Source organism: Cottoperca gobio, chromosome 23, assembly GCF_900634415.1.
Source record: "Cottoperca gobio chromosome 23, fCotGob3.1, whole genome shotgun sequence".
In the NCBI taxonomy this organism is placed as follows: Eukaryota; Metazoa; Chordata; class Actinopteri; order Perciformes; family Bovichtidae; genus Cottoperca; species Cottoperca gobio.
Genome location: NC_041377.1, coordinates 12051960 through 12079522, shown reverse-complemented (window position 1 = coordinate 12079522; position 27563 = coordinate 12051960). Strand labels below are relative to the sequence as shown.

The 27563-nt window shown below is 42.2% G+C and overlaps 1 protein-coding gene and 1 long non-coding RNA gene across 2 annotated transcripts; both read right to left on the bottom strand.

Annotated features, from left to right (window-relative positions):
- LOC115028456 (peroxisome proliferator-activated receptor alpha-like) lies at window positions 1-13175 on the bottom strand. Its single transcript, XM_029462243.1, has 8 exons — window positions 12895-13175; window positions 8149-8380; window positions 6321-6475; window positions 3464-3602; window positions 2189-2388; window positions 1831-2097; window positions 1453-1696; window positions 1-920 (listed from the first exon to the last, which is right to left on the bottom strand). Exons 2-8 carry the CDS (start codon window positions 8330-8332, stop codon window positions 676-678), a joined length of 1434 nt encoding a protein of 477 aa, XP_029318103.1. The 5' UTR covers window positions 8333-8380; window positions 12895-13175; the 3' UTR covers window positions 1-675.
- A 1129-nt stretch (window positions 13176-14304) lies between these two features.
- LOC115028154 (uncharacterized) lies at window positions 14305-24018 on the bottom strand. The gene is made up of 3 exons (XR_003834525.1): window positions 23921-24018; window positions 21492-21619; window positions 14305-15974 (listed from the first exon to the last, which is right to left on the bottom strand). It is a non-coding gene; the product is annotated as an uncharacterized LOC115028154 (long non-coding RNA).
- Between the last annotated feature and the right edge of the window lie 3545 nt (window positions 24019-27563).

Here is a 27563-nt window from a genome sequence, read left to right as displayed (position 1 = left end):
ACTTAATCCAAATGATTTAAATTAACACATCATATGCACTAAATATATAAAGTATTAGGAATATGTCTGGTATTGAGTTGGAGTGCCTATTGCACATAACATTTGACTATATCTCTTCTAACTTGTCTGCTACTTTTGCCAAAATTCATCTTATTGTTCACCGGCAAAATGTATATTTACCATCAGTGCATGCATGACTGTAGCAGTCATGTCTGGGTGTCTTTAATATGTGTACACCCACTTTAAATGCTATGCAAATGTGCATACTTTCCTCCCTATTTAGCTTTTGTTCAGTCTATAGAGTAAAAGCTGACATCCAGAACCAAATCCATAGCAATTGAGTGCTCTCAAATCAAACATATCTGCCACCTCTATTGTGTAAGATCAAAACGTTTGTTCCCCACTGTGTCTCCTTTCATTGAAGCAGCCACGCCACCTACAAGAAATGCCTTTCCCCTCAAAAAGAATTTAATTTCCATTTTGTTCCAGTAGAAAGTCACAGGGTGAAATACAACCACAGCAGTGTGCACCCATATAAGCTGCACAATAAGCTCCTTACAGTACATTGATATGCTTTATAGTATCAGTAAATATTCACGTACACCCACTTTTGAGTGGTAAACATACAGTAAATATTCTAATACATGTCCCTGTTCATAACCGTGTGCTCTCTTCTCAGTACATGTCCCTGTATATCTCTTGCAGGAGAGGGTGCAGAGATGTGTCCTCCGTCGTCTTGATTTCCTGCACCAACTGAGCATGCTCAGTGACCAGCTCTCTGAGGTCGGCCAGTTTCTGCAGCAGTCTTGGGAAGAGGAAGTTGTTGTCCGGGTGGTTGGCCAGCAGGTGGAGCCGTAGTGCCTGAACGATGCTTTCCTGCAGACGCTCCACTGGAGACACATCCACCAGGCCTGGGCGGTCTGGAGGGAAGGGATCCGATAGAGAGAGACCAGAAGGAGGATTTAGTTTCTTTGTGCACTTTTGATATAACTTGTTCAAAATATTTTCAATTGAGCCAAATATTATACATTTAGCACACCGTCTTTTTCATTTACACGAAAGAACCACAAAACCACATTAATGTGCATTAACACATGTGAAAAGGATATATATTAAAAAAAAAAAAAAAAAAGAAAAAAAGAAAGAAAATAATAATAATAATAATAATAATAATAATAATAATAATAATAATAATAATAAAAAAAATAAAAAAAATAATAACACAGGGTTGTATTTTGAGAACAGTATCAAAAATAAGTAAACCAAAAAGAGAATAGAGGAAGTAAAAATGTTATAAATAAATACAAAAATAATTTTTAAAAAATGGACAAAGATGAAATAAATATGTATATACTAAATTAAAAAAAGACATAAATTAAATCTAAATCTAAAAATAGGACTACAACTTAGATCTTCCTGAACCTCTCTCTTTTAAATATAATTGTCAGTTACCTCCGCAGCAGATAATGGCAGCCACAAAAAGGGCCAGGTCACTGTCGTCCAGCTCCAGGGAGTTGAAGCGTGTGGCAAAATGGAATTTGGGCTCCATCATGTCGCTAAATGGTCGCCGGAGGCTCTTGAGGAACTCTCGGGTAATGAAGCCTCCACCGCGGGCCACCAGGAGGCCATCTTTGTTCATACAGGATGCCAGAAGGGTGAAGAGGGCTTCGTAAACGCCGTACTTCAAAAGTGTCACCTAAACAGGCGGGTAAGATGTGCCCCAGAACATCAGTGTTTGTTGTGCCTGTAATTCCTTTTTCCTCATTAAATTCCAACAGAAACACATCCCAGTAAAGTAAAATCTCTTCTCCACCTCATACATGGACCCACCTGATCGTTCAGATCCAGGCTCTGGAAACCCGGCACCGCCTTGGCGAACTCCGTCAGCTCTGTGACTGTCTCCACCGAGGCGCTCTGGCAGCAGTGGAAGAGCCTGGCTTCAGCCTCCCTTTGCTGGAGCTCCCCACAACCCGCAGCCAGAACCACCTGCCCTACTTGAAGGCCTCTCTCTGGCTCCGGACTGTCACCTTCAACCATATGGGCCGCAAACGTCTTTTCTGCCAGCTGGAAGGTCTCCATGTCGTGAATGATGAAAGGCTGCAGGACAGACAAGAGGAGAGGATGTTGGTTGGTGAGGATATGATTTTCTTTACACATACAGAATAAAGAATATTATTTTTCTCTTTACCGGCTTGCTGGTCTTTCCGGTGAGTATGAGTCGAGCTTTCGACTTGTTCATGTTGAAGTTCTTCAGGTAAGCTTCGTGGATCTGCCCCACCAGAAGCTTGTGGTCGACCAGCATGGGGCTTGCCACCCCTTTATCCACCATCTTGCTTTCTGCCTTTAGCTTTAGCTTCTCCGCCTGAGGCATCCGACCAAACCTAATGGCTGGAGCACAGAAACATTCATTATTAGAAACAGCTAGAAGAGTTTTCAAAATGGTAGGTGTGTTATTTTACAGAGAGACTACACACAGAGATGCCAGACATATCCTCCTACAGCAAACATGCATGTGTGCAGGCACACACACACAAGTATTTGCCCCCCACTGATCTGTTCTCTTTCCTCTCCTCAGAGGACAACATGTCGTCTTGCTCTCAGGTTTCCGACGCTGTCCTGTCTGCAGCGGGAGGCCATTGTAACAAACCCAATGACCCTTCAGCAGTCAGCGCAGATGACGCGCCAGATGTGGAGCTTTATGGGCCTGTTTTTTGTCAATGTCAAGCAGGCTCCAGCAGGACGTTATTCTATAAAAACCCAGTCAGTGTAAAGCAAGTTGAACTGGAGCTTAATCACAGAAAGACACGTCCTGCTGTTACATACTGTTGACTGAGGACATGATGATTCATGAGGCTTCCTCGTAAGTTCTTTCAATGCTATATCATTAGTGTTTCAATGGATGCTATGATTTCAGTAATTGAGCTTTAATAGACTTTAAAGCAACACTGTTTTGAAAAATAATGTAACGTATAGGCTTTCAACACACTCAGCAAACATTTGTTAGGCTGTAGCAACAAAACCACTAACGTTAGCAGCTTTAGATAACGCTGCGTCACTAACGTTAGCAGCTTTAGATAATGCTGCGTCACTAACGTTAGCAGCTTTAGATAACGCTGCGTCACTAACGTTAGCAGCTTTAGATAACGCTGCGTCACTAACGTTAGCAGCTTTAGATAACGTTGCGTTACTAACGTTAGCAGCTTTAGATAACGCTGCGTCACTAACGTTAGCAGCTTTAGATAATGCTGCGTCACTAACGTTAGCAGCTTTAGATAACGTTGCGTTACTGACGTTGGAGAGTCTGTTTACTGACTTTATGACTCTTCTCTGCTTGTACAACTGTCACACTACATTCACCATTATCCTCTCCTGGACAACTGGGCTGTACTTTTCACTTGTGGCTGTTACATAGCAGAAGTAACATAGCTTAGCATTAAACTATGTTGGAGGTTTCGGGCCTTACCATTGTGGGACATGCCCACAGAGAGGCACTTGTGGAATCGGCAGTACTGGCACTTGTTGCGGTTCTTCTTTTGGATTTTACAGTTGCGTTCACACTTATCATACTCCAGCTTCAGTCTGATGGTCCTCCTGAAGAAACCCTGGTTAAGACAAGGACACATACTGTAGCCATCAAATCATGATCTGATTTGAGTACTACACAGAAAACTCTCCTGATGTGTGAAAGCACTGTTCAGTTCTGAATTGCATGCGTTACTATTATTATTTAGGAGACGTGGTCATTTTACAACTCTCTTGAACTTATGAGTATCAAGGCTGTGTTCACACCATATGTCAGACACCTATACCCGCAGCACCTTATAATACTGTACATGCATTGTACATTTTAAACCCTGGTCGGACCACTGTTACTTATAAATTAGAGTTGGACTGTATAGTGGAATTACATCTATATTTAAAGTCAGATATGTTCCAAGGTGAATAGTAAACTCTGACCTTTCTGAAGAACAACCCTGATTGGACAGGACATCCTGCAGCTCTCTGACACACACACTGAGAAAATGGCAGTGGGCCAATACATGCTAATGAATATCACACATGTGCTGAAACATATGATCATTGGACGCTCCCACACACCAATGTGCATCACTGAAATTTCAGTCAGGACATTTACACATTCCTTACTGTCAAGGAGGGAATATAGATTTTCTGGCAATACATCTGGAGCCATATGGTCATGCAATAAGTCAGCCATCATCAGACACATTGTTATTAGGGTTTTTTTTATGTGTCACACATCATTTTTTGTGGTATTTTTAACCACAAAATGTTTTGTGGGAAGTACTGGGTGCAATGTTCATGAAAACACAGAGGAGAGAAATGTGATGGTCTGCACATGAGAGTCATCAAAAACACATTAGAAAACTGAACTGCACAAAGAGGAAAAAACTGATGTGTGTGTGTATACAGCATGCATGTCTCTGCCTGTCTGTGTCCAGGTGAATAGACACAACCTGTACTTTGCTGTGATATATAGCTGTGAGTAATAAGACTAAAGACAAAAACAGAGACATGGATTGTGCAACGTTTCCTTAAGGGCAAACGTGTTTTAGTGAAACCGGAAAAAAAAGTTTAGATTGGCACACCTATTCAAACTTCCAGCAATTAGCAGGTGTTGGGATTACCTTTCTATTACTGAAGGCTTTCTCTAACTGTCCTGTGTCACATACGAATGTCACACCATCATCCCCACAGACTTAATCCCTCGCACTACGGCAGCACATTCCATTCACATTCCATCTATTGAAGCGCTCCTCTCTTAAAGCGAGGTGTTGAAAGTGATATGCAGAGCCAGTCGAGCATGGAAAACGTGAATGGCTTCATATCACAAGACGGATTTTTCCATGATGGTGCAATATCATAAATTTAGGAACAGAGGGCTTTCAAAATACACCTCTCACATGTGCAGCTCCGGACAGTTTCAGCGTCATCATGTCTCTACGCAGCTGTGACACACAGATGTGTGTTTTGCAACAGGCAGAACATTCTCCAAAACTTAAGACAGAAATGGGAAAATTGTCCAACGAGTGTCCATCTTTAGAGTCTTTTATGGATTAGAGTGGAATTGAAGGTACAGGGGAGTGAAAAACAGATTAAAGCAGGCAAGGTCACAAGTTAAAAAGTCATGCACAAATAGCAAACAAAGGCTCAGATTAGCAGCAACGACATGCCTTCAGCTTAGAGAGGAATGAGACTACTACACGCTCACATGACTTGAGTCTCAGTTACAAAATGTTCTCATCGTCACTATTATTGCACAGTACAATATAGTATATGTGTAGTATATATAGCCCAGAGTACGCTGACTCCACTGGAATCACTAAACAAACAAACATTTTAAAACACAAAAAAATCCCAGCACTTCCATCACGGCCCAATTCTAATAAAAACATTAGATTTTAATTTGGGATGACCTAATAAAATATACAAACGTGTGCCTGGTATACAAAGTCATCCATGACTCTGCTCCAATGCCACTTGTAGCTTATATCAACAGTAGAACTGATACTAATTCTGTCACAAGGGTCTATTTGCACTGTTCGGCTGCGGGAAAGTGCCTTTAGCCAGTCAACCTGGTCTGTCAGAGGTTCAAGAGACTGCAAATTCCAAATTGCATCAGTCAACTAAACACTTGGATGTACATGGATGATTAATACATACACACATCAGCACTAAACGCTCGATCTATATGTCCTTCTACTGCTTGTGTCTACTGCTCCTTTAAACTGCATGCCTTGTTTTTGTTTGGATGTATTTTAGGAAGCCTTTTGTAAGACAGGTACTACAGATACATATAAAAACAAACAAATATATATAAATAAATATATATATTTATATTAATAAATAAATAAATAAATATATATATATAATAAATAAATAAAACAATAAATATATATATATATATAATATATAGCGGGGCTCTGTTCCAGTGTGTGTGTGTGTGTGTGTGTGTGTGTGTGTGTGTGTGTGTGTGTGTGTGTGTGTGAGAAGTTCAGTCAGGCCCTGCCAAGGGGAGCGATGACAAGTCGTCCAAGGCCACCATGTCCCCCACCTCACGTGACATGGCTGCGTGTCTCAGAAACTTTCCACTGGCCTCCAGGTCAGGGGCCTGAGCCGAGCTGTGTTTGCGTTTGGGTGTGTTTGGGCTAGTGCAAGCATGTACACACATGTGCATGTGTACACATAAGTGTGTGGGGTGCCTGATTGTGTGTGTTTCTCACTTTGATATGTGCAATATGTCAGTATATACATACAATATGTATACTGCACTACGCCTGCTTTAGTCCCACATGTCTCACCTTGCAGCCCTCACAGGCATGCACCCCGTAGTGGAAGCCTGAGGCCTTGTCTGAGCACACCCGGCACTCCAGGTTGAGGGTGCTGAAGTTCTCCTCTGGGCCTGCCGCTGCTCCACACACCCCCGACGACGGACTGGAAGCCGGGGTCAAAGTGTCTAAAGCAAGACAACAAAGCAGAAAGAAGACGAATGATTACTCTGTGCTACTCACTGTTTGAACAAATTCAATCCAAATTCAGAATCTGCTTCTGGGTAAAATGTTTCACCGAAGCTTACTGGTCAGATGACAGAAACATATTTGTGGAATAGGGAGACTAAAGGATTTTCTACAGGTTGGCATAAAGATTGGGCAACCTTTATTGTTTTTGACTTAAACGCACCATGTGTCATTTTCTCCCACTAGGGGTCTGTTAGTCAAAGAAATAACACAAGACAAGTAACGTGGGATGATTGGAGTTAGCCATTGCAGTGAGCTTCTCTGATTCTGATTCCTTCATTGTTTATCACTCAGGAGGTTTTAACCAGGAGCCGAATTATCCACAGAGGTCTCTGAGAACCACAACGCTGACACATGAGCAAAGGGGACCTAATGAAACGAGAATGAAACGCACCCTTACATTAAATACAATGTACGGATTTCTCTAGGTTTTAAAAGTGTTGTACACATTTGTGATAATACGAGTACCGTATTTTCCGCACTATAAGGCGCACTTAAAAGCCTTTAATTTTCTCAAAAAGCGACAGTGCGCCTTATAATCCGGAGCGCTTTATATATGGATTAATTCTGGTTGTGTTTACTGATCACGAAGCGATTTTGTGTGGTACACGGCGCTCTGTCAAAATGTTTTAGTACGACTTTGGTAAACTACAAAGCCACACCGCTTGCAGCATTACGGCTACCGTAGTCCGCGTCGCGGAGTAATACATACTGTGCTTCACCATAATATTACAGTGTGTGTGTATAAGGACCCCAAAATGGCACCTGTCAAGAGACACGCTTACGACGCGGACTTCAAACTCAAGGCTATCAGTCACGCAGTAGAACATGGGAATAGAGAGAATTCAACATTAATGAATCAATGGTACGGAAGTGGAGGAAGCAAGAAGATGACCTGCGCCAAGTAAAGAAGACCATTTGGCGGTATCAGACTGTTTTTTTTACGTGTTACAACTGAACAAGGTTGGGAGTTATTGTGAACACGTTTAATAAAGTTTGACTGACTGACTTATCTGACTGTTTTGTTTCGCTTAATGCGCCTTATAGTCCGGTGCGCTTTATATATGAAAAAAGATCGAAAATAGACATTCATTGACAGTGCGCCTTATAATCCAGTGCGCTCTATAGTGCGGAAAATACGGTACACAACTCAACAAAATTAAAATTAGAATTAAAATGTAGCTTGCATTAAAAACGAGCCAGTCACAAGCACAAACTAAAAACCTTAGACTCACAATAAACACATTAACTATCACAGTGCAAAAACAAGATATCTGTTCAATAGATCAGAATTCATAGTTTTCCCTTCACATAAACTATATTTCCCATCATACGCACAGGAATCCTGTCAAACACGTTATGTAATTGTCTCCTGCAGACTGAACATATTTGAGTTGATGCATCTCTATGAGAGGCATGGGTCATTTCAAGTGCTGCTCAGGAATTTGAAGACAACATCATGAAGGAGACAGAGAGAAAAGTATCTAATCTTCTGTTATCAGACACACAGTGTTGTATATAGTGAACCTACATGTGGCACAATGGAGCCAAAAGGTCAGAAGGTCAGTGTGTGACTTTTTAACATGACCCTGCACCCCACTGCTCTACTCACCCGGTGCGATGGAGCTCTCAGACCCCGAGCCAGTGCTCTGGTACACCGGGAAATCAAATCCCAGCGTGTCGTCTCCGATAGACTGGGAGATGTCATGAAGATCATCCATCAGGTCTCCACACAGAGGACTTTCCAGCAGGGAATCCCCCAGTGGGGATGGGGGGCAAAAGAGATCCCCTGCCATGGTGGCGATCAAGCCGAACCCAGGAGGCACAACCCCTCACTCACCAGCCTGTGATGAGAGCAGAGAGAGAATTAATAATCACATTAGAAATCCTGAGGCAGACATCAGAGTGGTTGAGTTTCAAACTGTCCAGCTCTGGAAAACACTCTGGTTCTCATTTCATGTATTTTTTTTTAATAGTTTGTCAATGGATGTACAATATTTATCAATATTTATCATTCTCAAGAGCCTAGTTGGCAGACCATAAGACTACAACATACTAATATATAAGGATTAGTATGTTTACATTTTCACATTTTTAATTTATGTTTTTTTGGAGTTTTATTTGATTTATTTTTGTACTTTCTGAATGACACTGATTATTTCCCATCTGTTTTATTCTCCTCTGGTCAGGTCAGGTTCAGGTAACGTCTTCTGATGAAGACTTGCGTCTAAACCTGACATTTAAAAAAAGAAGTTTTTCATGAACAAGCCATGAAACGGAAAAGGATTTTGCTCCTTTGCACATTTCAAGATTTCAACCTTTTTTCCATCAAGAGTGCATCTCAAAATACAGCCATTAAACACTCCACTATCTACCTTTAATATACTTTGTTTACTTTTTGGACAAGAAAGCATGCAAGCTCACAAACAGATTACATAAAACATGCACTGTGAACAAACCCTGAACGTCATGAAAGAATAAAAGCTACAGCTCTTAGTCTACTCAGAGGTGAGTTCATGATGTGAAGGTGTTTGTTTAATAGGTGAACTATGCCCATAAAGTCAGCAGTGGCTCATTATTCACAGATTAAATTCCAACCTGCAGTTTGTTACAAAGCTCTGACTCAGATTTATTGACCAACTGGATGATGATGCTCCGGAGACTCGAGTACATACTGTGCCCCATAGCTTTAAGTTACTTTCTCTCTGTTGCTTTCCTCTTAACAAAGAATAAACTGTCCATCTCATACACTGCCTGTCTGTCTTCTTGGAGAGGATCTTAAAGTATGTGTGGGCGGGAGTTTGGTGGAGCTCCCAGCTGCTCACAGCGGGGTAAAGGACATCTGTTTGAGCCATCCCACAACATCACAGAACCAATTCTGTTCTGTAACGCTCCCTCCGACTGCCAGTAACTCACGTAACTGTTGTTCTATAGATTACAACGGCCTGTAAAACCTCTACGCATGAGGAACCATGTAATCATGAGAGACGTGTAGAATAAAAGCAGACAAATAGGAAAATATGGGAAACTTTTGCTCTTACACGATTACAATAACGTTTGACCCGTGGTATAATTTTAACACAGTTATACTATCCAAGCAGGAATCACAAACATACTTTTGATCTAATATACACACAGAGATTTGGCTGAGAGGCCATCGCAGAGTTTATGCGAGCTCAATGTAAACTCTATGTTTACACAGCTGCATGCGTCTGTAAGCCCTTTGAGATTGTGCAACTTGCAACTTTCACTGTTGAGAAGCCTGACTTTAAGTGGTGGAGCACAACAATTATGTAATATGTCCTCACTGTCTGTGCACACAGGCCAGACCAGAGAGATCGAAGTATTCTTGTTTATCTAGTCTCTGGGTCGCAGCATTTCAGCGGACGGGTGTGGACAGTATGCCAAAGATGTGAAAGGGGGAAATCTGTGAGTGTAAGGTCGGAACTAGAAGTACGATCGATTCGTGGATTCGTGAACCATGGATGCCTGGATGAACATTTCTAGGGACTTGTTTTGACAGTGCATCATCGTAAGCATTCATTTATTCAGAGAATAGCTGTTATAAACCTCATGTGGTGTATTTTATATCAGATTGTTTTGTGCCAAAGGCAAGGCAAGTTTGTTTAAATAGCAAAACATATTCAGGTAAGAGAAATAAAAGTGCAGAAAACTTATTTTCAAACAAAGAAGTTTAAAAAGACACAGGTGGAAAGATTAAAAGAGTATAAAATAAACACTCTGACTCTGGGAACAGTTAGCAAACCTGTTCCAGATGACCTCTAAGTCAGAGGTTTATATGGAAGAAGTAGGTGAGAAATGTTTATACACAACCAGCAGTAAGTTAACTGACAGGTAGCCGGGGCAGCGACCTGACAAGCGGTGTAATGTGTAAAAGAGAGACCTGAGAAAAGTCCACCACATGAGTCCAACCGACTGGAGATGAAGACATGAATTAGATTTCTAAATTCCTCTGTGAGCTGAGGTGGAGCCTTGAGGAACCTCACATGTCCTTCTAGATTGCTTAGATATCTGCCTGCCAAACATATGGGGCTGACAAGTTCAAACGTTGCTGTTGGACGACTTCTCACATTATTATTTTCCCAAAAGATTGGAACATAAGTCTGTTGTTACTGAATACAGAAAGGTCTGGCTTTTTTTTAGAAAATCCATAATCAGTGCACTTTTCAGAGCCTTGTGGGGATTACATCTCATGACTCTGCTGGTCTTAACTCTCTGTTCCGCTATTGTTTTGTTTGCATCTTGTTTGTACAAATTTGTTTACATGTTTGTTTTTATGCTCGTGCGGATTGTTTATAAATTTAAAAGCGTCTTTGTGTATCTAGAAAAGTGCAATATAAATGAAAGGTAATATTATTATTTTTATATTTTTTTCAGCAAATCTGCCGTCAAGCAGTTAGAAAACTTTTTTTAAAAGACGCTCATCGGCATTAAACTGTGCCATAATCAATAATCATGTTTAAGTGAGAGCCAGGGTGACAAGGCTTTGTATTGGAAGTATTAATGGTTTGTCTGAAGCTTTTATCTTTAAAAGAGGAAACAAACTTATTGCATTCATCAACTGAAAGAAGTTCTGGGTGTTGATCAACAGTGGAAAATAAAGTACGTGCATTGTTTATGTTTTTGTTGATGATGTCTGTGAACACCATTTTCTCAATTCCAGAATATAAAAAGGTGAAATCTGGAGTTTCGTTCACGCTCAGCTCTTCTCTCTCTTCTGGATTTGGACAGCTGCAGCGTCTCTCCAGGGGGGGTTTTTCTTTGCCAGAAATTCTTTTCACCCTGTAGGGCAACAATATCCATTGTATGCAATTTCAGAGTTGAAATTATCTACGTGTTTATCAGCAGAGTTTGAGGAATGAGATGGTTCCCATAAACATTGCAACAGAATAGTCATTGATGTAGCGAGGATGTCGGGGATAATGTACACGATGATCAGACAATCTAAAGCCCCGGCCCGGCGTACATGTTGAGACACTTTAAAGCTAATGCAAGTCTCTGGCATTGTTGTCATTTGGATTATTATGAAAGGATTCATATTCCATAGTGATAACAGACAGTAGCTCATCAAATTCATTAAATAAATGATAGATTGGGGGTCTGTATAAATCCAGCAGCAGAACATTGGTGCAACATATTATTACAAAATATATTCCAAAGATGTCGAACATTTCATGGTTCAGGTTCTCAAATGTGAGAATCTGCTGCTTTTCTTACAGTACATTGAATGTTTGGACTCTTGGGCAGACACATGGGCAGTTTGCACTGTTGTCTTATATGTTATAGACCAAACAATCAATGAATTAATCTAGAAAATATTCGCCACATTAATCCCTAATGACAATAATCATTGGTTGAATGAGCTACAAGTGCTGTTGCCGGTTTCTTCTTCATTATTGAACAGATTCAACAAGTTAATTAGTTGAGGGTGACCCACCTGGTCTGTAACGTGAGCCTTCTTCATTCATACAATATAGCCTTGCTGCAACTAGATCAACAACTACCTGTTTACTCCTATGACTTTGTTTGCCCTCTCATAGATAACTCTGGTCCAGCCCATGTTTCCTCATCACCTCAAAGGACATTGTGTTTTAAGTCCCAGAGGAACTGTAATCCCAGACAGCGGGGCTCTATCTTTAGTTCACAGGAGAAGAGGAAACAGTTACTGCACTGAGAGCAGTCTGCTGCTACAACAACAGCATGTTAACAGACGACAGCGAGGATACAACAGACCCACAATCGCTACAAAACTCAACTTTGTATTTTTAAGGAAACCTGATGGTGTTATAGCCTCTGCTTAGTCCGGATCAGCTGTGTTGACCTTTCTAAGACCTCTGATGTTTCTGCAACAAGGTCATCCATATGCCTCAGACCCAAAACAATCTTCCACATCTTGATTTAATACAAGTTCAGCATTCACAGAAGGTCATGTTGACATGTCAATGTTCTGCACATACAAGGGAATGGAAATATATTGGGGGCTGAAAGGGGAATTTATGGACACAATAAAGATTCCTCTCATGAGAATGAAACATTTGACACCATGTGGGTGTGTGCAGGTTTATTACAAAAACAGGTGCCGACTTAACTATTCAGAAGGTTTAAGTGGTGCTCACTCGCGACATGCTGTGAAACACTGAGAACACTTTCATGCATTATTCTCCATGCAGGAATAGGAGCAAGCAGTCGGCAGCTACACCATATGGTCTTTTAAGAAAGCCCAATCCACTTTCTGACCAGGCGTCACAAAACTTTTTAAGAATCTCGTGAGATAACAAGCAAGAAAGCTGAATCATTATTACGTAATAGCAGTTTTCACATACAGCGTATAAATTACCTCAGAGGCTACTATCCGAAGCATTTCCAAGTGCTGCTGCCGGGATGGACGCCTCGGTCCCGGGACGCTGCGATGGTCAGATCACGATCGGCTCAGCTGAAGAACTTGATACGTCGCGTCGCTGCGTGCTGCTGTCAAACCTCCGCTCAGCCTCTGCAGGAAATAACGTAGCGACGGAGGGCGACACGGCGCGCACACCCCCTCACACACCTAGAGTTTCAACCAATGGGCACGCGGGGATTTGAAAACGGACCACTTCGCTTCTTTTCTTTTTTTTTGTTGGCTTGATGCAATCACTTCCTGGTGGCTTGGGACGTCACGGGTCAGTGGGTGTGGACATGAACCGGGGACTGTGGAACCTATTGTATACATAGGCCTGCTGTCTCATTAACTATGTCAATAGACACACTCTCTGACGTGATTGGCTCTGTCTCGAAGCAGCAGGAAAATCAATGTATATTAAAATCCTTTACAACGGAGTCACTGTAAATCACTTCCTGTAATCAAACGTCACCATCAGGAAGGATGTTATACGATATTCATTACGTAAACGCTCAATAAAGCTGTTTTAAACAGTGAAACTAGTATAAAAGTGGAACAAAATCTCATTAAAAATACAGATTTTACTATATGAAACTCTTACAGATGTTTTCATAGGGCGAATAAAAATGTTTTTAATACATATACACGTTGTGTATATTAAATACCACGTTGGTGTATTGTTTTTTCTTGTAAAGGTTAGCAAACAGTATTTAGTAGATTTATTTTCTACTCAATATAACTTTACAGACATCTCAAGTTTAACACAACATGTAATATGTAGCGCCATCTACTGCACGTGGCTCAGCAATGTTTCCATGTCTCCATCCTGAGGTGAGACCGTCTGCGGGTGTTTAGCCAAAAATCCTTCCCTGTTGACTTCCAGTTAAACTACACAACAAAAGTCTCCCGAGGATGCTCAGTGTGTTTTCACGCAGACAAATGGGAGGCTGATAATTTGTGATTTGTTGCTCAGCAGGTCTGTGAGGGAAACACACATCCTCACGTGTCCTGGATTAGAGAAAGTCTTGCACACTCCAAAACTCATTTAAGTGAAATGCAGTGTGTGAACCAGATATCGGCTTTGAAGAAGTCTGGGATGAAAACTCAAAACCTATAGAATATATAAAAAGTGTGTTTCAAAAATGAATTATATTATATGAATTTTGATGTTTTAAATAGTTTCTGGACATTTATTTTCCTTTATTCCAGGAAATAAAATGTTTTAAACTACAAAAATAAAGACAAATACAACCATTAGAACAATGATTACAGAATAAGGGAAGATTTTAAGAAACAATTCCATCAAATGGGTATTTCGTACTGCCCCTCAGTACTCAGAATATACTGAAATGATCAGACTTTAGTCAGTTTGTTTTAATATTATTTCTTATCCAGTCTTTATTTATTTATTAATGAAACAGTACAAAGTTAAAACACTCATGGATGCTGAAAATAACATTTCTAAAGCCAACTGCACTTTCCGTGCTCTGTACACGAGTTACAAGCCTGAAACATAATGCATGCTGGGATTTGGCACCACTCACTCAGTGAAATCAAATGGTGGCTCTTTGTCGTGCTGAGTGAGTCAGAAGGTTTCTTCCCAGGTGACAGAGATGTGTGTTCTGCTGTGATGTATTGCTGCCCTCCAGGGAAGGCAGTAGTTTGTACAGTTAACTCCTGATGGGGTAAAATCACAACCCTGAAACCACACAACCTACTACCTCACCCTGTACGAACACCAGTAGTCCCCCAGGTGGGGCAGGAAGAACATCAGGACACATCTGGTCACTGTGTAAGTGAAGACACAACTCCGGTGTTGCTACTACATGAATACAGGTTAGCGTCATTCAAATGTCAGCTGATGAAGGCATTTTGTTAAAGCTTTTTTACTTATTATAAGCACATTTGAAGTAACTTTAATAAGCAATAAAAACACATTACAGGAAAAACACTCTAATGACTGTCAGGTAATGGAAATGGACACGCTGAATGTCCAGTACAAAACATGAGGGAACTCTTCTACATAACATATTGCAGCATTTCTTTATCTACCTACTACATGTCTGAACATTTTAAGATCAACACTATATACATAAAAAAGATTTGCAGTGATGAACTTGACGATGATGATGATGATGATGATGGTGCTGCCATCACGGTCGCTTCAGGAAAGACAGTAAATTGTATAGTCATCTTACAGCTTGGGATTGACCCTAAAACTATACAACCTACTACCTCACCCCAAAGGACAGTTTACCTCCTGCAGTCTGTCATGCCACACGCTTCACGCTCCACCTGTGGGAACACGAGCTCAGAACCACAACACGCTCTTCTAACACAACGTGATGTAAGGGCTGAAATATGAAATACATACCTGCTGATGGAGCTGTGAGTTGCAGTCAGAAAATAGCCTTTGAGTTGAGATGAAACGTGCTCATGTGTTATTACAATGAGCTTATGTTTTGGTATTGGTTTGGCTTGTTCTGTTTGTCAGCAGGATGTACAGTAGCATGGGCCGAGGAAGAAGCCATTTAATTATACACCAATTATTTTTCACCTCCGTTACCATTGTGAGATAGGGCATGGTCTTGGCGGAGGTCCCTTCTAGTTGAATTATATATTTTGTCAGTATATTGATGTCATAATTTTCTTTTTAGCAACACGTCTCTCACAATGATTTTATTAGGGTGTGATGTGTCCCACATTCTCCATTGTTTTTAACCACTTCTTTTTCAGTGGATAAATTATAAACATTTCTAAATGACTTTATATATATATAAATTCAAATGTGGTTGATTTTGATAAGTAGGTTTGGTTCGTTGTTTTTATGAAACTAAGTTTGTTTGTATTGCTTTTGGATTAAGTTCAACCCCGTGTCGAAATGTGACCTCTCGTCTCTCGTGTCTTTTTTTTGTTGCAAATTTAAGAATGCCGTCAGAAGACTTTGAGGATTTCACTTGTGCCCGACAGGTCACGTCCTCTCTGCAGCCTCAGGTCTGCGCGCTCTGTCGGCTCGCCTCCTCTCAGGTTTCCTCGACCTGATGGAGACAAATGAGAGGAGAGAGTGAGCGTCGAAAGTTACACTTTCACCTCTTGTCTTGCACATGAGAATCACATAACAGCGGCTGCTCCGCTGAACCCGTGCGATGGAAATCAGCATCAATCTGTGTGTCTGCGTGCTGTGCTTGTTTCATGGAGTTTTCTGAGTGAGACAGGAGCGGCTGTGCTGCGGTTTCCCCTAAGGCTGGAGTGGCGTGAGGAAGCGAGTTGGGGTCCAACTTATAAAAAGTGAGTCACTGCCTTAACTCCTCACACGCACGCACCGGCTGTTTTATTGCAGGTGGGTTATCCCATAAACGCCACACAAATCTCTACACAGGCTACTTAATGTCCGAGCCTGTAACGTATACAACAGACCTGCATCTCGCTCCTTCACTTACACTGTAAATGTAAAATGTATCAGGTTTGAACCTTTTACTTAAAGCCTTGATTCAGGGACAATTACAGATTTCTTTATTTTTGGCGCACACAGCATTTGAAAAACAACATGTTAAAAATTCAACGGCGACATATTTTTCCAGAAAAAGTGTCACCGTCTCCTCACTGTGGGACTTCTTTCTCCCAAAGAAGTAGTCCCCTTCTAAAGCTCTCGACGGCTCGTTATGTGGTTTATCCGGAGTAAAAGATTTTACTGTTGTAAAGTTTCACTGCTGTGAGCACGACACACTAAATAGGACTTTTTCACGGCACACATTTTGACACAGGTGCTACTAATAACACTAACGATGGCGTTCTAGTGAGGAGCCTGCGTGATACCAGGAACCTGAAATCACAGCAGCTAGAAATCTGATTATTTACACCTGTGTTTTTTCTACTGTGACAAAAGGCCCAGAAACTATTTAAGATAATAGAGAAATTATGTTTCTTGTCATTTCTACGTGTTAAACAAATACTTATAATAGCTAGTGTGCACCCACACAGTAGAAGAGTGTTAAATTAATCGTATATTTTACATTTTTAAATGATTTAAATAACTTTAAACACTATATTTAAAGTAAAATGTAATCAGAGCGTGTTATCATTAATACACTCCCAAAACATTTACACACTGTAATGCTATTATTAACTAATGAGAGGTGTATCTGAGGAACACCCTACATTTTTGACACATGGAGCCATAAACTATAAAACTGTCAAGAATGATCTTTGAAATGATTTGAGATTAACCGCTCGACTCTTTGAAGTAAGAGGACGCTGCGTGCCTGGAGGATTGTCATAAAACTGTCATATCAGCAAACATGAATCAAAAGCAATTAGATTGTTTTACTAGTTTTTTTTTCTAATTTAAACTTTTAAGGAACGGCACGGCATGCTCAGTGGAGTCACAACAACACGAGACAAAAACATGTGACCCAGAATCCAACCTGACGTGAGTTCTTGTGTGCGGAGCCGTTTGTTCAACACATTCATGTGCCTTGGAAGAACTTCTGGATTTAGTGTTCTCCAAAAGAAAGACTTTTGAGCACGCTCTGCACGGTGAAGGTGTCCTGTCAGTCCATCAGCCTGCAGTTGACCAGAACCACCAACAGGTGTCATGTCTCCCCAAGTATGCAGGGAGAGTGTGTGCAGAGCCCAGGACTCCCGTGACAATGAGGCCTTTGTGCAGTTCCGGGTGCCAGCCGGTGTGCCCTCGTGTACTGTTTCCCTCTAATCTTCATTTGACCTTTAGGCTGACGGCTTTTCTTTCCCCTTTTTCCCGACTAATTTCCTTTGAGGAGATTATGTTTGAGCCGCATCAGAGACTTACTGATTCAGATGACATGACACAACGTGCCGGTGCCGGTTTTGATGGGACGCGTCACTCGCTGCCACAGTAGCGGCCGTCAATAAACTAATGACAAACTTGTTAATTGTGTCGAGAGCCTGCAGGCGGCTGAAAGAGGAACCCAAAGGATGTGGAGGATTCAGCAGTGTGGTGGCATGAAAACACACACACACGCAATAAAACGCATCATTTAGTATAAAGTAAATATATACTTAGATAAAATAAAAATGTATTTGAAAATATTTTAAAAAAAAAGATAAAATCTTAAAACTAACCTTGACATTGAGGTAGGACCAGAAACATATAGTAATTCCAAAAGAATCAGCCTGCAGATGGAAAAACCACATAAATATAATCTCACACACTCACACACACACACACACACACACACACACACACACACACACACACACACACACACACACACACACACACACACACTTCTGTATGTTATTAACAAAGTTATGGGTTTTTGCTCAACATTTATTAATTGTTATTATTATTAATTGTTTATGTAATTAGTATTGTAGTTTGGCTTAATGTATTGAAAATATAAAAGGTAATAATGGAATAAATAAACGAGCATCAAATGAAGCTATAATTAAAATACATTTTTAGTTACAAATAATTTTGAATATACTATACAATGTTACATATTATATAAATAAATATTAGCGGTCTCCCCCCCCCTCTCTCTCTCTCACACACACACACACACCAAAGCGAAAGTAATTTAAACTTTATTCTTATTTTTATTATAAAGCGTAATTAAGGAAATGATTCAATACATATAAAACTATATTAGATATAATGTAACCATGAATTACACACATATATTTCCACAAGAAAAATGAAACGCCTAGTTTATTTTAGAAAATACAATAATATAAAAATGATTATATTGAAATAGATCCTTTTTTTTATTTAAAAATCCAATTTTAGAGACCAAACCCTATATATATATATATATATTCATTTGAAAAAAACACTCACACACACACACACACACACACACACACACACACACACACACACACACACACACACACACACACACACACACACACTAAAACAAGAGGAGGTGTAACTGAAATGTAATGGAAAGTAAGCTGAAGCGCTCGTATAAAAGATAGCTCTGTCTCACACCATCTTTAACATTGACATTCTCCTCATGGCTGAGAGTGCTCTGAATAATAATCTATATTTGTCTGTGTGTGCCTTTTAAAATGTGTCCTTTTCACAGCAAGTGTGTGTGCCTCTTTATTATACTCAAATGCACCTATGTGTGTTTGAGTGTGACCATCTGTAGTGTGTGCATTGTGTGTATGTGTGTGTGTTTGTGTGCGTGTGTGTGAATGCTCAGAGGAGGATGCTGTGCCCTGCACTCCTTGGGAGAGGCGTGGGAACCCCATTCATCTTAGGAGGCAGGGTTCATTGTGGATACATAGCATCAAATGTGTCTGGGAGTTTGCCTGTGTGTGTGTGTGTGTGTGTGTGTGTGTGTGTGTGTGTGTGTGTGTGTGTGTGTGTGTGTGTGGGTGTGTGTGTGTGTGTGTTTCAAGATGTGGTGTAATAGTCTTTATGAAAGCTTTCCCATTCCCTTCAGTTTTGCTGTTTTCTAATATTCTGAAACACACACATGAGTTTCTTTAGAAACCAGACTCGCAGATTTAATGTTGAGGCTCCTCCGTGGTTTATCAATAACAATGTAAAAGACAATTTTAAGCACAGGAAATCAGCGCTTAAAATTTGTTTAAAAAAAATAAAAAAAATGTATGAACTCCAAGGTCCAACCAGGTTTTTCATCTTCTCAGGGTGAAGTATTCCTTTTAAGAATGAACTACACGATTTGTAAGTGTGCGGAGGACACTCGTCCATGTCCGAAAAGTTAATGAGATGATTGACAGGCTCCAAGTTATAACGCGTGTATTAAAGCGCATTAGGTTGTAAAGAGCAGCACAACTCGACGCAAATATCCATTTTTATTTCTACAGTACGTGGGTTAAAGAGAATGATGTAGTAAAGTAGAAAGGAAAGAAATAGAAAATAAGTCATATCATATCATATAGAAAAATATTAATTGCATCCCTCATTGGACGCTGCAGTTCTTACTGCTGCGTCTTGAGAGCTGACTGGTGTTCAGCAATGACGTGTTCCTTCTCCAAATGCTACCGTATTAAGTCGTACTTTCATCGGGCGGAGAGTCTCAAAAGAGGGGGTTCGGACGCACCGGAGGCAACAGAAGTTGGGGTTTCCTGCCGACGTGACAGTAATGGCGGAGGCCCTGTGGTGTGAGAGTGGCAGAATAATAAGCCTGTCAAACACAGGACGTAGGTGGGATGACTAGAGCTATCTGTGATGACTCACGCTGCCTCCACTCCTACCTACTGGTCATGGTAGACTCTGATGGGCTGAGGTGTTGAAGCCATATCGACAAGCAGTGTGGAAATGTTTTCCATTCGTGCTCGTTCAAAGAAATGATCAGTGTGCGATAATTAAAAGATGGGATACTAGAAGGCGTCATTGGAACATTGAGTCTTTTAATTATGTGGAAAATATTATATAATTCCGACAAAATTAAAGCTGATATTCTTCCTGAGGGATGGAGCAGGTGTGGTATTAATATTAATGACTATACAACTTTTATTAATTCTTTATAAAGCATACCGCTCTATTCTGGTTCAATTACACAACCCAAACACTGTCTATGTAGGTTACAGAGCTTTGGATTTCATTGATTCTTCAAACCGTATAATCGAACTAAAGAGAAATGTCTTGAATCCCTTTTCTTGTTTACGTAACAGAAAAAAAGAAAACGAACGCTTTATATATTTTAGCCAAATTAGTTCTAAAGCATTAAAACAGGTATTTCTATAAGGCCTGTTGGAGCAATATCAAAGCTACGTGTGACCACGTGTCAGCAATGACCCATTTTCTAATGTTTAATCAAACCCTAACCCTTTCACGTATTCACTCAGATAAGGTTTTAATGAGAAAACGCAAAATGAGAATCATCGTTAATAGTTTTCTGATAGCTAAGAGGAGAAAAAGGAGACAGAGAGAGACAGAGAGAGAGAGAAAGAGAGAGACACAGACAGACAGACAGAGAGAGAGAGACAGACAGAGCGACAGAGAGAGAGAGACAGACAGAGCGACAGAGAGAGAGAGAGAGACAGAGAGACAGAGAGAGAGAGAGAGAGAGAGAGAGAGAGAGAGAGACAGAGAGAGACAGAGACAGAGAGACAGAGAGAGAGAGAGAGAGAGAGAGAGAGAGAGAGAGAGAGAGAGAGAGAGACAGAGGTGGTGGGGCTCGGCCTTGTGCAGCGGGCCTTGTCTGGCCCTCGGCCCAACATTACAGCACTCGTCCCTCTCTGCTCCCTCCAAAACCGTCTCTCTTGCACACACACACACACACACAAAAACTGCAGGTAGGAACGCACCAGAAGACAGATTAGTCGGTTTCGTCTGAAATCCAAAGCCCACGCCACGTCCCCCCCTGGTTTGCCTATATTTAGTTAAGCCTCATCTCTCTGGATAGTCATGAAGCACTGAATCAAACAACACCCAGACTTTAAAACACACAAACTCGGAGATCGGGTCAACTAAATTAGTTTCGTCTTCGCGTTTCATCAGTTTGTCAAAAGAAAAGCTCTACATGTGTGCATGCTTCATACACACACATAGACAGGCATACATGAACACACACTCACACACACACTCTCTGACTTACCCACTGAGACTTTGTAGGCAACTGGTACACACACCACAGTCAGCTATCCGGGGAAAAGCGGCATAATCTTCCCCGTGCATTGTGCTGGATCCCTCCGTAGCTGCACACAGTATGTCCATATATCCTCTCTGTGGAGAAGGGCAGAGAAGGAACTCGGATTCAGTCACACAGCTCTGCACTCCCTGCAAGGAGTAGGCGGGCACGCCAACGAGAAACCCATTCAGAGTCCCAGAAAGTGCCAGCCTCCCTGTCTGCCTCAACGCCTTGTCTACATGTCTGTCTGCCCCTCTGTCTGGATTTTACCCCGACAATCTGACCACCTTACCCAAAACCCGTCTCGGGTAGCCTGCCTAACCTCAGCTAACTGCTTTCTAATATTTACAAACTGGCTCCCCTCGCTTTCCCCTGTCTGCCACCTCCTAGTCTGAGACTGTCAGGACCCGCCACAATAAGGAGGCCATGTGGGTTTCCCATGGAGTCGCGTGTTCCTCCCGTCTGGCAGTTAACAAGGCTTTGAATGAGGAATGTTAGCAAACAGAGCCGCTGAATGTCGGGTGAATGCTAAGCCAGGCAGCCAGTCAGATCGCAGCACTGGCCCAGGCATATGAATAATGCAGAAGACTCAACAGGGAGGAGAGGAGGCAAGGCTCCTCCTCCCACTGCCCCTTCCAAACTCCACCCGCCCCTCCTTCTTTTCCCCCCTCCAAACTCAAATGCCTTCACGGGAGCAAGAGAGCAGAGAGGGGGGAGAGAGAGGATTCAAGATCTCTGCTGCTAATCAATCATGCAACACAGAAAAAAAGTCCTGCAAGAGAAGAATTGTTACACGTACACATGTTATTACTACAAATCAGTACTTGAAACATGCCACTTTTTTCCTGTCGCAGGGAACTATCTCAGTCTTTTTGGCTTTTCGTGTCTTTTGTTTGGAATTGGCACCTGTCCCACAAAAAGCCCCGTCCCTGCTCCACCCTCATGCTCCCCTTTCACTGGAGACTGCCCACAAGAGAGAGAGCGGGAGAGAGAGAGCGAGAGAGAGAGAGAGAGAGAGAGTAGAGAGAGAGGGGAGGAAGCGTGAGGAAGAGAGGGTGGGGCAGCAGAAAATCCAAAAGAGGGAGTTGAGAGATGGAAAGGGTGAGGAAAGAGGGCAGAGGAGATAGGAGCGCAGGAAAATATGTGAGAAATCTGCTGAAATCAAGATACATGCAAGTTACACAGGTAGCATGAAATCAAGCAGCTGGTCAAACAACACGCTAAAAATAAACTGCTGTCTTCATCTTCAACTTCAGGGAGGACTCCGGAGAAAAATTCATCATGGCGAGCAATCGAGAAGCACGTGCTCTAAAAAGCCTTCGCATCAGCGTAGAGCGCAAACCAAAAACCACCGTTTCTCCCCAGTCCGGTTGAACTCTACTAACAACCCAGAAGCATCAAAAACTGATCAGATGCGTGTGATCAGTGCCCGCAACGTGAAGAAAACGGAGGTCCGAAAAAATGTCTTTGCAAATGGCGCAGCGTTGCCGAAGTAGGAGTAAAGCAAGGCCACTTGTTGCACGATATTGAGGAGCAGATCTTGCAGAGAGAAGCTAGAGCAGGCAGAGGGTTAAAAGCCCGGGACTGGGAGTAGTACAGAACCCCTCCCTCTTTTGGCACAGACTAGCCAAAGGGGAGGGGCCCGTCTGTAGAAATAGCAGCAGAGCGTTTTTCCCCTCTTTTCTTTCAGAGCTGCAGCGTCCTAGTCTACCCTCTTGCATGTGGCCGGGACCCAGGGAGAGAGGAAGAGGAGAGCGATGGATAGAAAAAGAAGCAAGAGCCGAGAGGGGAGGGGGCGAGAGAGGGAGGGGAGAAGAGCTGTGAGTGGACGAAAAAGGGCTCAGCTGATGATGAAACAGGGACGTGTTGGAGTGCGTGTGCACGATGCATTTTCATTACTGGCCCCGTGCGACGTGCGCAAGCATGAGGCGGGGTGAGAGCTGGAGCGGGGGGGGCGGTGGTGTACAGTGCACTTCTCCTGAGGAGGAAAGTCACAAAAAACACACTCACAAATGATTAAAGGCTTCTGGGAAAACTTGCAACACCTAACTTTGAGATTCATGGGAAAGATTAACAATTTATCTTTTCACTTCAGAGCTGCTGCTGCTGCTTCGACTTTAATCTCAAACGTTTGACCTACATGTCCTTTATCTCAAAACTTTCAGGGGGCAACAGAAGCAATGGCGTTCCCGTAATAGAAGCGGGAAAAGAAAGTCTGCCATGATCTCTGATGAATGTCCTCTTGATTACTCTTTCTCTCGACCACAGACATGTTAATGAGTTAAAAAGCTACATTGACTGCTTTGGCACGCACTCAAGTCAGATAAACACCTGGGTGCGACTGCCCTGTCATGATCGCAACAATGAACAATGCTGTAAAATCTTGTAATATTTACCGCAGTGCGCCCGCCATGTGCCATACTAGGGCAACCGTTCCTTGCTGCGATCTGCAGCGGCGGTCCTGCGCGCGAATAAGGAAAGCCGTAATGTTGGGCTGTAACCGAACGATAAAATGGACTCTGCTGATGACTGCTCGTGTCCTGCACCCTCCTTCCCCCTCCGCCTTCCCCTTCAGTGTCCAGCCTATTCTGTCTCCCACCCTTTCTTGTCCTTTCACGAGCACCGTTATAGCCTACAGTAATAAACAGCACTGCTCTGAACAGCTAGTGTTAATTTAAACCTGCATGAGGACGATCCTTTTTATGTTATTTTGTGCCAGATACAGCCCCTGCTGTCTTTCTCTCTGTCTCATGCACACCTACCAACCTCTGCATCAGCCTACTGAAGGTTATACACACCCATCCGGTTTCTACCCGACTTCCCTTCCCGAAAAACTTCTCTGTGGCCAGAATGCTGTAATGCCCCTTAGCTGTTTGCAACAGATTCCCCCATGGCAGAAAAACAACTTCCTCCCTTTTGGATGCCATTCCCCTCCCCTTCAGTCTTCTCCTTCCCAAAAGAAACCCAGAACTCAGCACAGGCAAATGTTTTCCCCTCCTCTCTCCCCAAAGTAGCAGCCTCACAAAAGAGAGGGGAAAAAGGGAAAACGATCCAAAAAATCTCCGACAGATCTCACATCACGGAGCACAGCTAGCTAGCCTTGATTCTCTTATCGCCCACGCAGAGTGCAAAGGAGGATCGCACACATTGAAACAAATAAAGGTGGGAAAATCGTTTTATCGTGTGTGTTTTTTACTGTAGAGAAGACGACGAAGACCAGAGTGAGTATGAGCGATTGAACAGCAGACGAATTTGGCCACTTGGCGAGTTGCAGTGTCTCCTACGTCCTCACTCTGAGTCCTGGAGGATGAAAGAAAAGGCGTTACGCTGCTGTGTGTTTCTACCTCAAAGGACGGACCAAGAGAGAGAGTCAGACCGAGAGTGAGTGCACTTGTCTTGCCTAACTCTGCCTCACTTTCCACAGTCTCAAATAAAACTCAGGTTCCTTGTGTCCTGCTGCACCACATTACAAAAACACACAATGCGCAAACGCGAGAAATAAGCACGAGAGTTCAACACGAGGCAACTCATGACCCCACCGCACTTTGTCAAGATATCATATCATTTGTGTTCCTGATGAGAAAAAAGATCGAGCGCCAAACAATCATCAGATTGAACCGTGTGGCGTCTAACCAATACAACTGCACGCTGAATACAAATACAATGAAAGAGTAAACAGATGCATGTTTCATCAGCAATTTCCAGAATCCCATCATCGTCTATCTAAAACACTGTTCCTGCTAGTCAGTTGTTTACCATCTAACATGTGGCAGGAATTCAAAAAACTTGGCAGAGCCTGTTGCACCGTACGTGGTGCAGAGTTCACTTGAGGATACGACTCTGGTTTTGGCGCAGCTGCCAACTTCTGACACTGTAGCCCTCTGCACAGCCTCGCCCGTGCAGGAGCGGCCTGCGTAATGCTGCCATTGATGAAACTCCAATATTAACAACCTCATTTATGACACTTCCAAGAATCCACAGCCACAATTCTTTCATCAACCCCCCTCACCTGCAGGTTAAATCCAAACTGTGCTCTGCCTTTACATTCGCTGTCCGTTTGTAAAAGCATATTGCGTTGTTGATATTTGATATGCATGCAAGTCAAATTAAATACAAAACACTATCAAATGAACCGACTGCAGTAAATGTGGCAATGATGAACAAGTCATGTTGCATGGTGGCACCAGTCTCAATGAGTTGTTGATCCAGTGGTCTTATCAGACCCCCAGCACCTTCACATCCTTAGGAATCATCCCACAGATCCACTGTGGCACCACGACCGATACACACACACACACACACACACACAGACACACACACACACACACACACACACACACACACACACACACAGACACACACACACACACACACACACACACACACACACACACACACACACACACACACACACACACACACACACAGACACACACACACACACACACACACACACACACACACACACGGGGCTGTACGGCCCGGGGACAAGCAGTACTTGAGAATAATATGAGCCACAATATTTGCAATGATAAAAAACATAAAGATAAACAGATCTCAAAATATATTGTAATTAAATAACAAATAATTTGTTTGTTTTGTTATGGGACATTGAACAGATTAACCAACAAGCAGCTCCCTCTAAGAGCACATGAGTCATTGGACAGAGCAAAACAACTGAAAGAAATACTTATTTATGGTTTATTTCTGCAGCAGAAATGATATTTCTTCAATGTTTTACTCGTAGTTTCTAGTCAGCAGTTAAATAAGTAAAAGCACATGGGAACGCCAGTAAAGAGAGACGTGACCCTCGCTGCGGTAGCTGCTTCTGTGAATACATGACTTATTGCATTTTAAATGCCACATTGGTACTTTTTTCATAAGCTTAAGACGTCGTCCTGAATGGTAATAACTCACACTTTAACCCCAGTTGTATTTCCACCTTATAAGCTACAGCCATCTATACGTTCACACTCCGGCGAGCACTCACACACCTTCCTCCTCTCTTTGGTGACCAGTGCGGAGCGCCCGCTCCCTCTACGAGGTGGTCTGCTGAGGGGCCCCTCGGCAGCACGCGCCTCGACAACTTCTCTATTACAGCCGTGACCCCGAAGGTCAGTCTCTGAAGGGTTCTGAACAAAGGCCACGACCCCAGGGTCAGAAGTGTAACGCCGGGGGCAGGCTGGGGCCCCACAGCAAAGGGAGCGTGCTGTTTGCTTTGAAAGGTAAGGATCACTAACACAGAGGCCTAATAAGGATTAAGGGGCCATCCCCTTTGGGATGTCACTCTGGGGCCTCACACATCAGTCTCTATTAACCTTCATGACCCCAGGCGGCCATTACGGGGCTACAGGTCACAGTCGCTCAAGCTATAGAGCTGTAAAAACGTCATGTGCAACCTTTAACATGGGTGTTGCTGATTACATGGAGAAATTGCTCTAAGTCGAAGAGGCCTGTCCGGACAGTGTGCATCTTGTTGCAGTGGTTTAATATTTCACAGCAAAAACTTCAGCCATCAAAGAAAAGACTGATGGGTGTTTAGAAAAAGTAAAAGTGCATCTGAAAATCATGTGAAAGCAATATCATTTTTTTTTTCACTTTGATAAACGGCAGACAGTTTTGTAAAAAAAAAAAAAAAAGAGAAAAAAGAGAAAGCAGGTGAGCAAGAGCCGAGAGCCACAATCACAAAATGGAGGACAGGAGGAGACAACATGGCGGCCCGAGTGATGCAGCTACTCACACACTCATTCTAACTTGTCAATCTCTACAGAAACGTTCAACATTGTACAACATGTCTCTGTATTTAAAACAAAAAGATGCTTTTTAACAAATGCCAAGATAGAAAGCTACAATGACTGGACTGCAGGATTCACAGATTAGAATTCCTTTAGACAGAAACAAAGGTTAACCCCCGGCAGGCTGTCAAGGACTCCACGTACACTACATCACATAAACTGTACACTATTTATTATAATTCATTTCTTTTCATTCATATTTATGACTTCTTATTTATGCTCAAAAAGATGTTAGGTACAAGTA

Coding starts and splice junctions, on each gene's coding strand:
- LOC115028456 (XM_029462243.1), bottom strand. CDS start 8,332: ATGGCAGGGGATCTCTTTTGCCCCCCATCCCCACTGGGGGATTCCCTG. Junction 1,697..1,830: donor GCCTGGATCTGAACGATCAG/GTGGGTCCATGT, acceptor CCGCCTGTTTAG/GTGACACTTTTGAAGTACGG. Junction 921..1,452: donor TGCCATTATCTGCTGCGGAG/GTAACTGACAAT, acceptor CCTTCCCTCCAG/ACCGCCCAGGCCTGGTGGAT.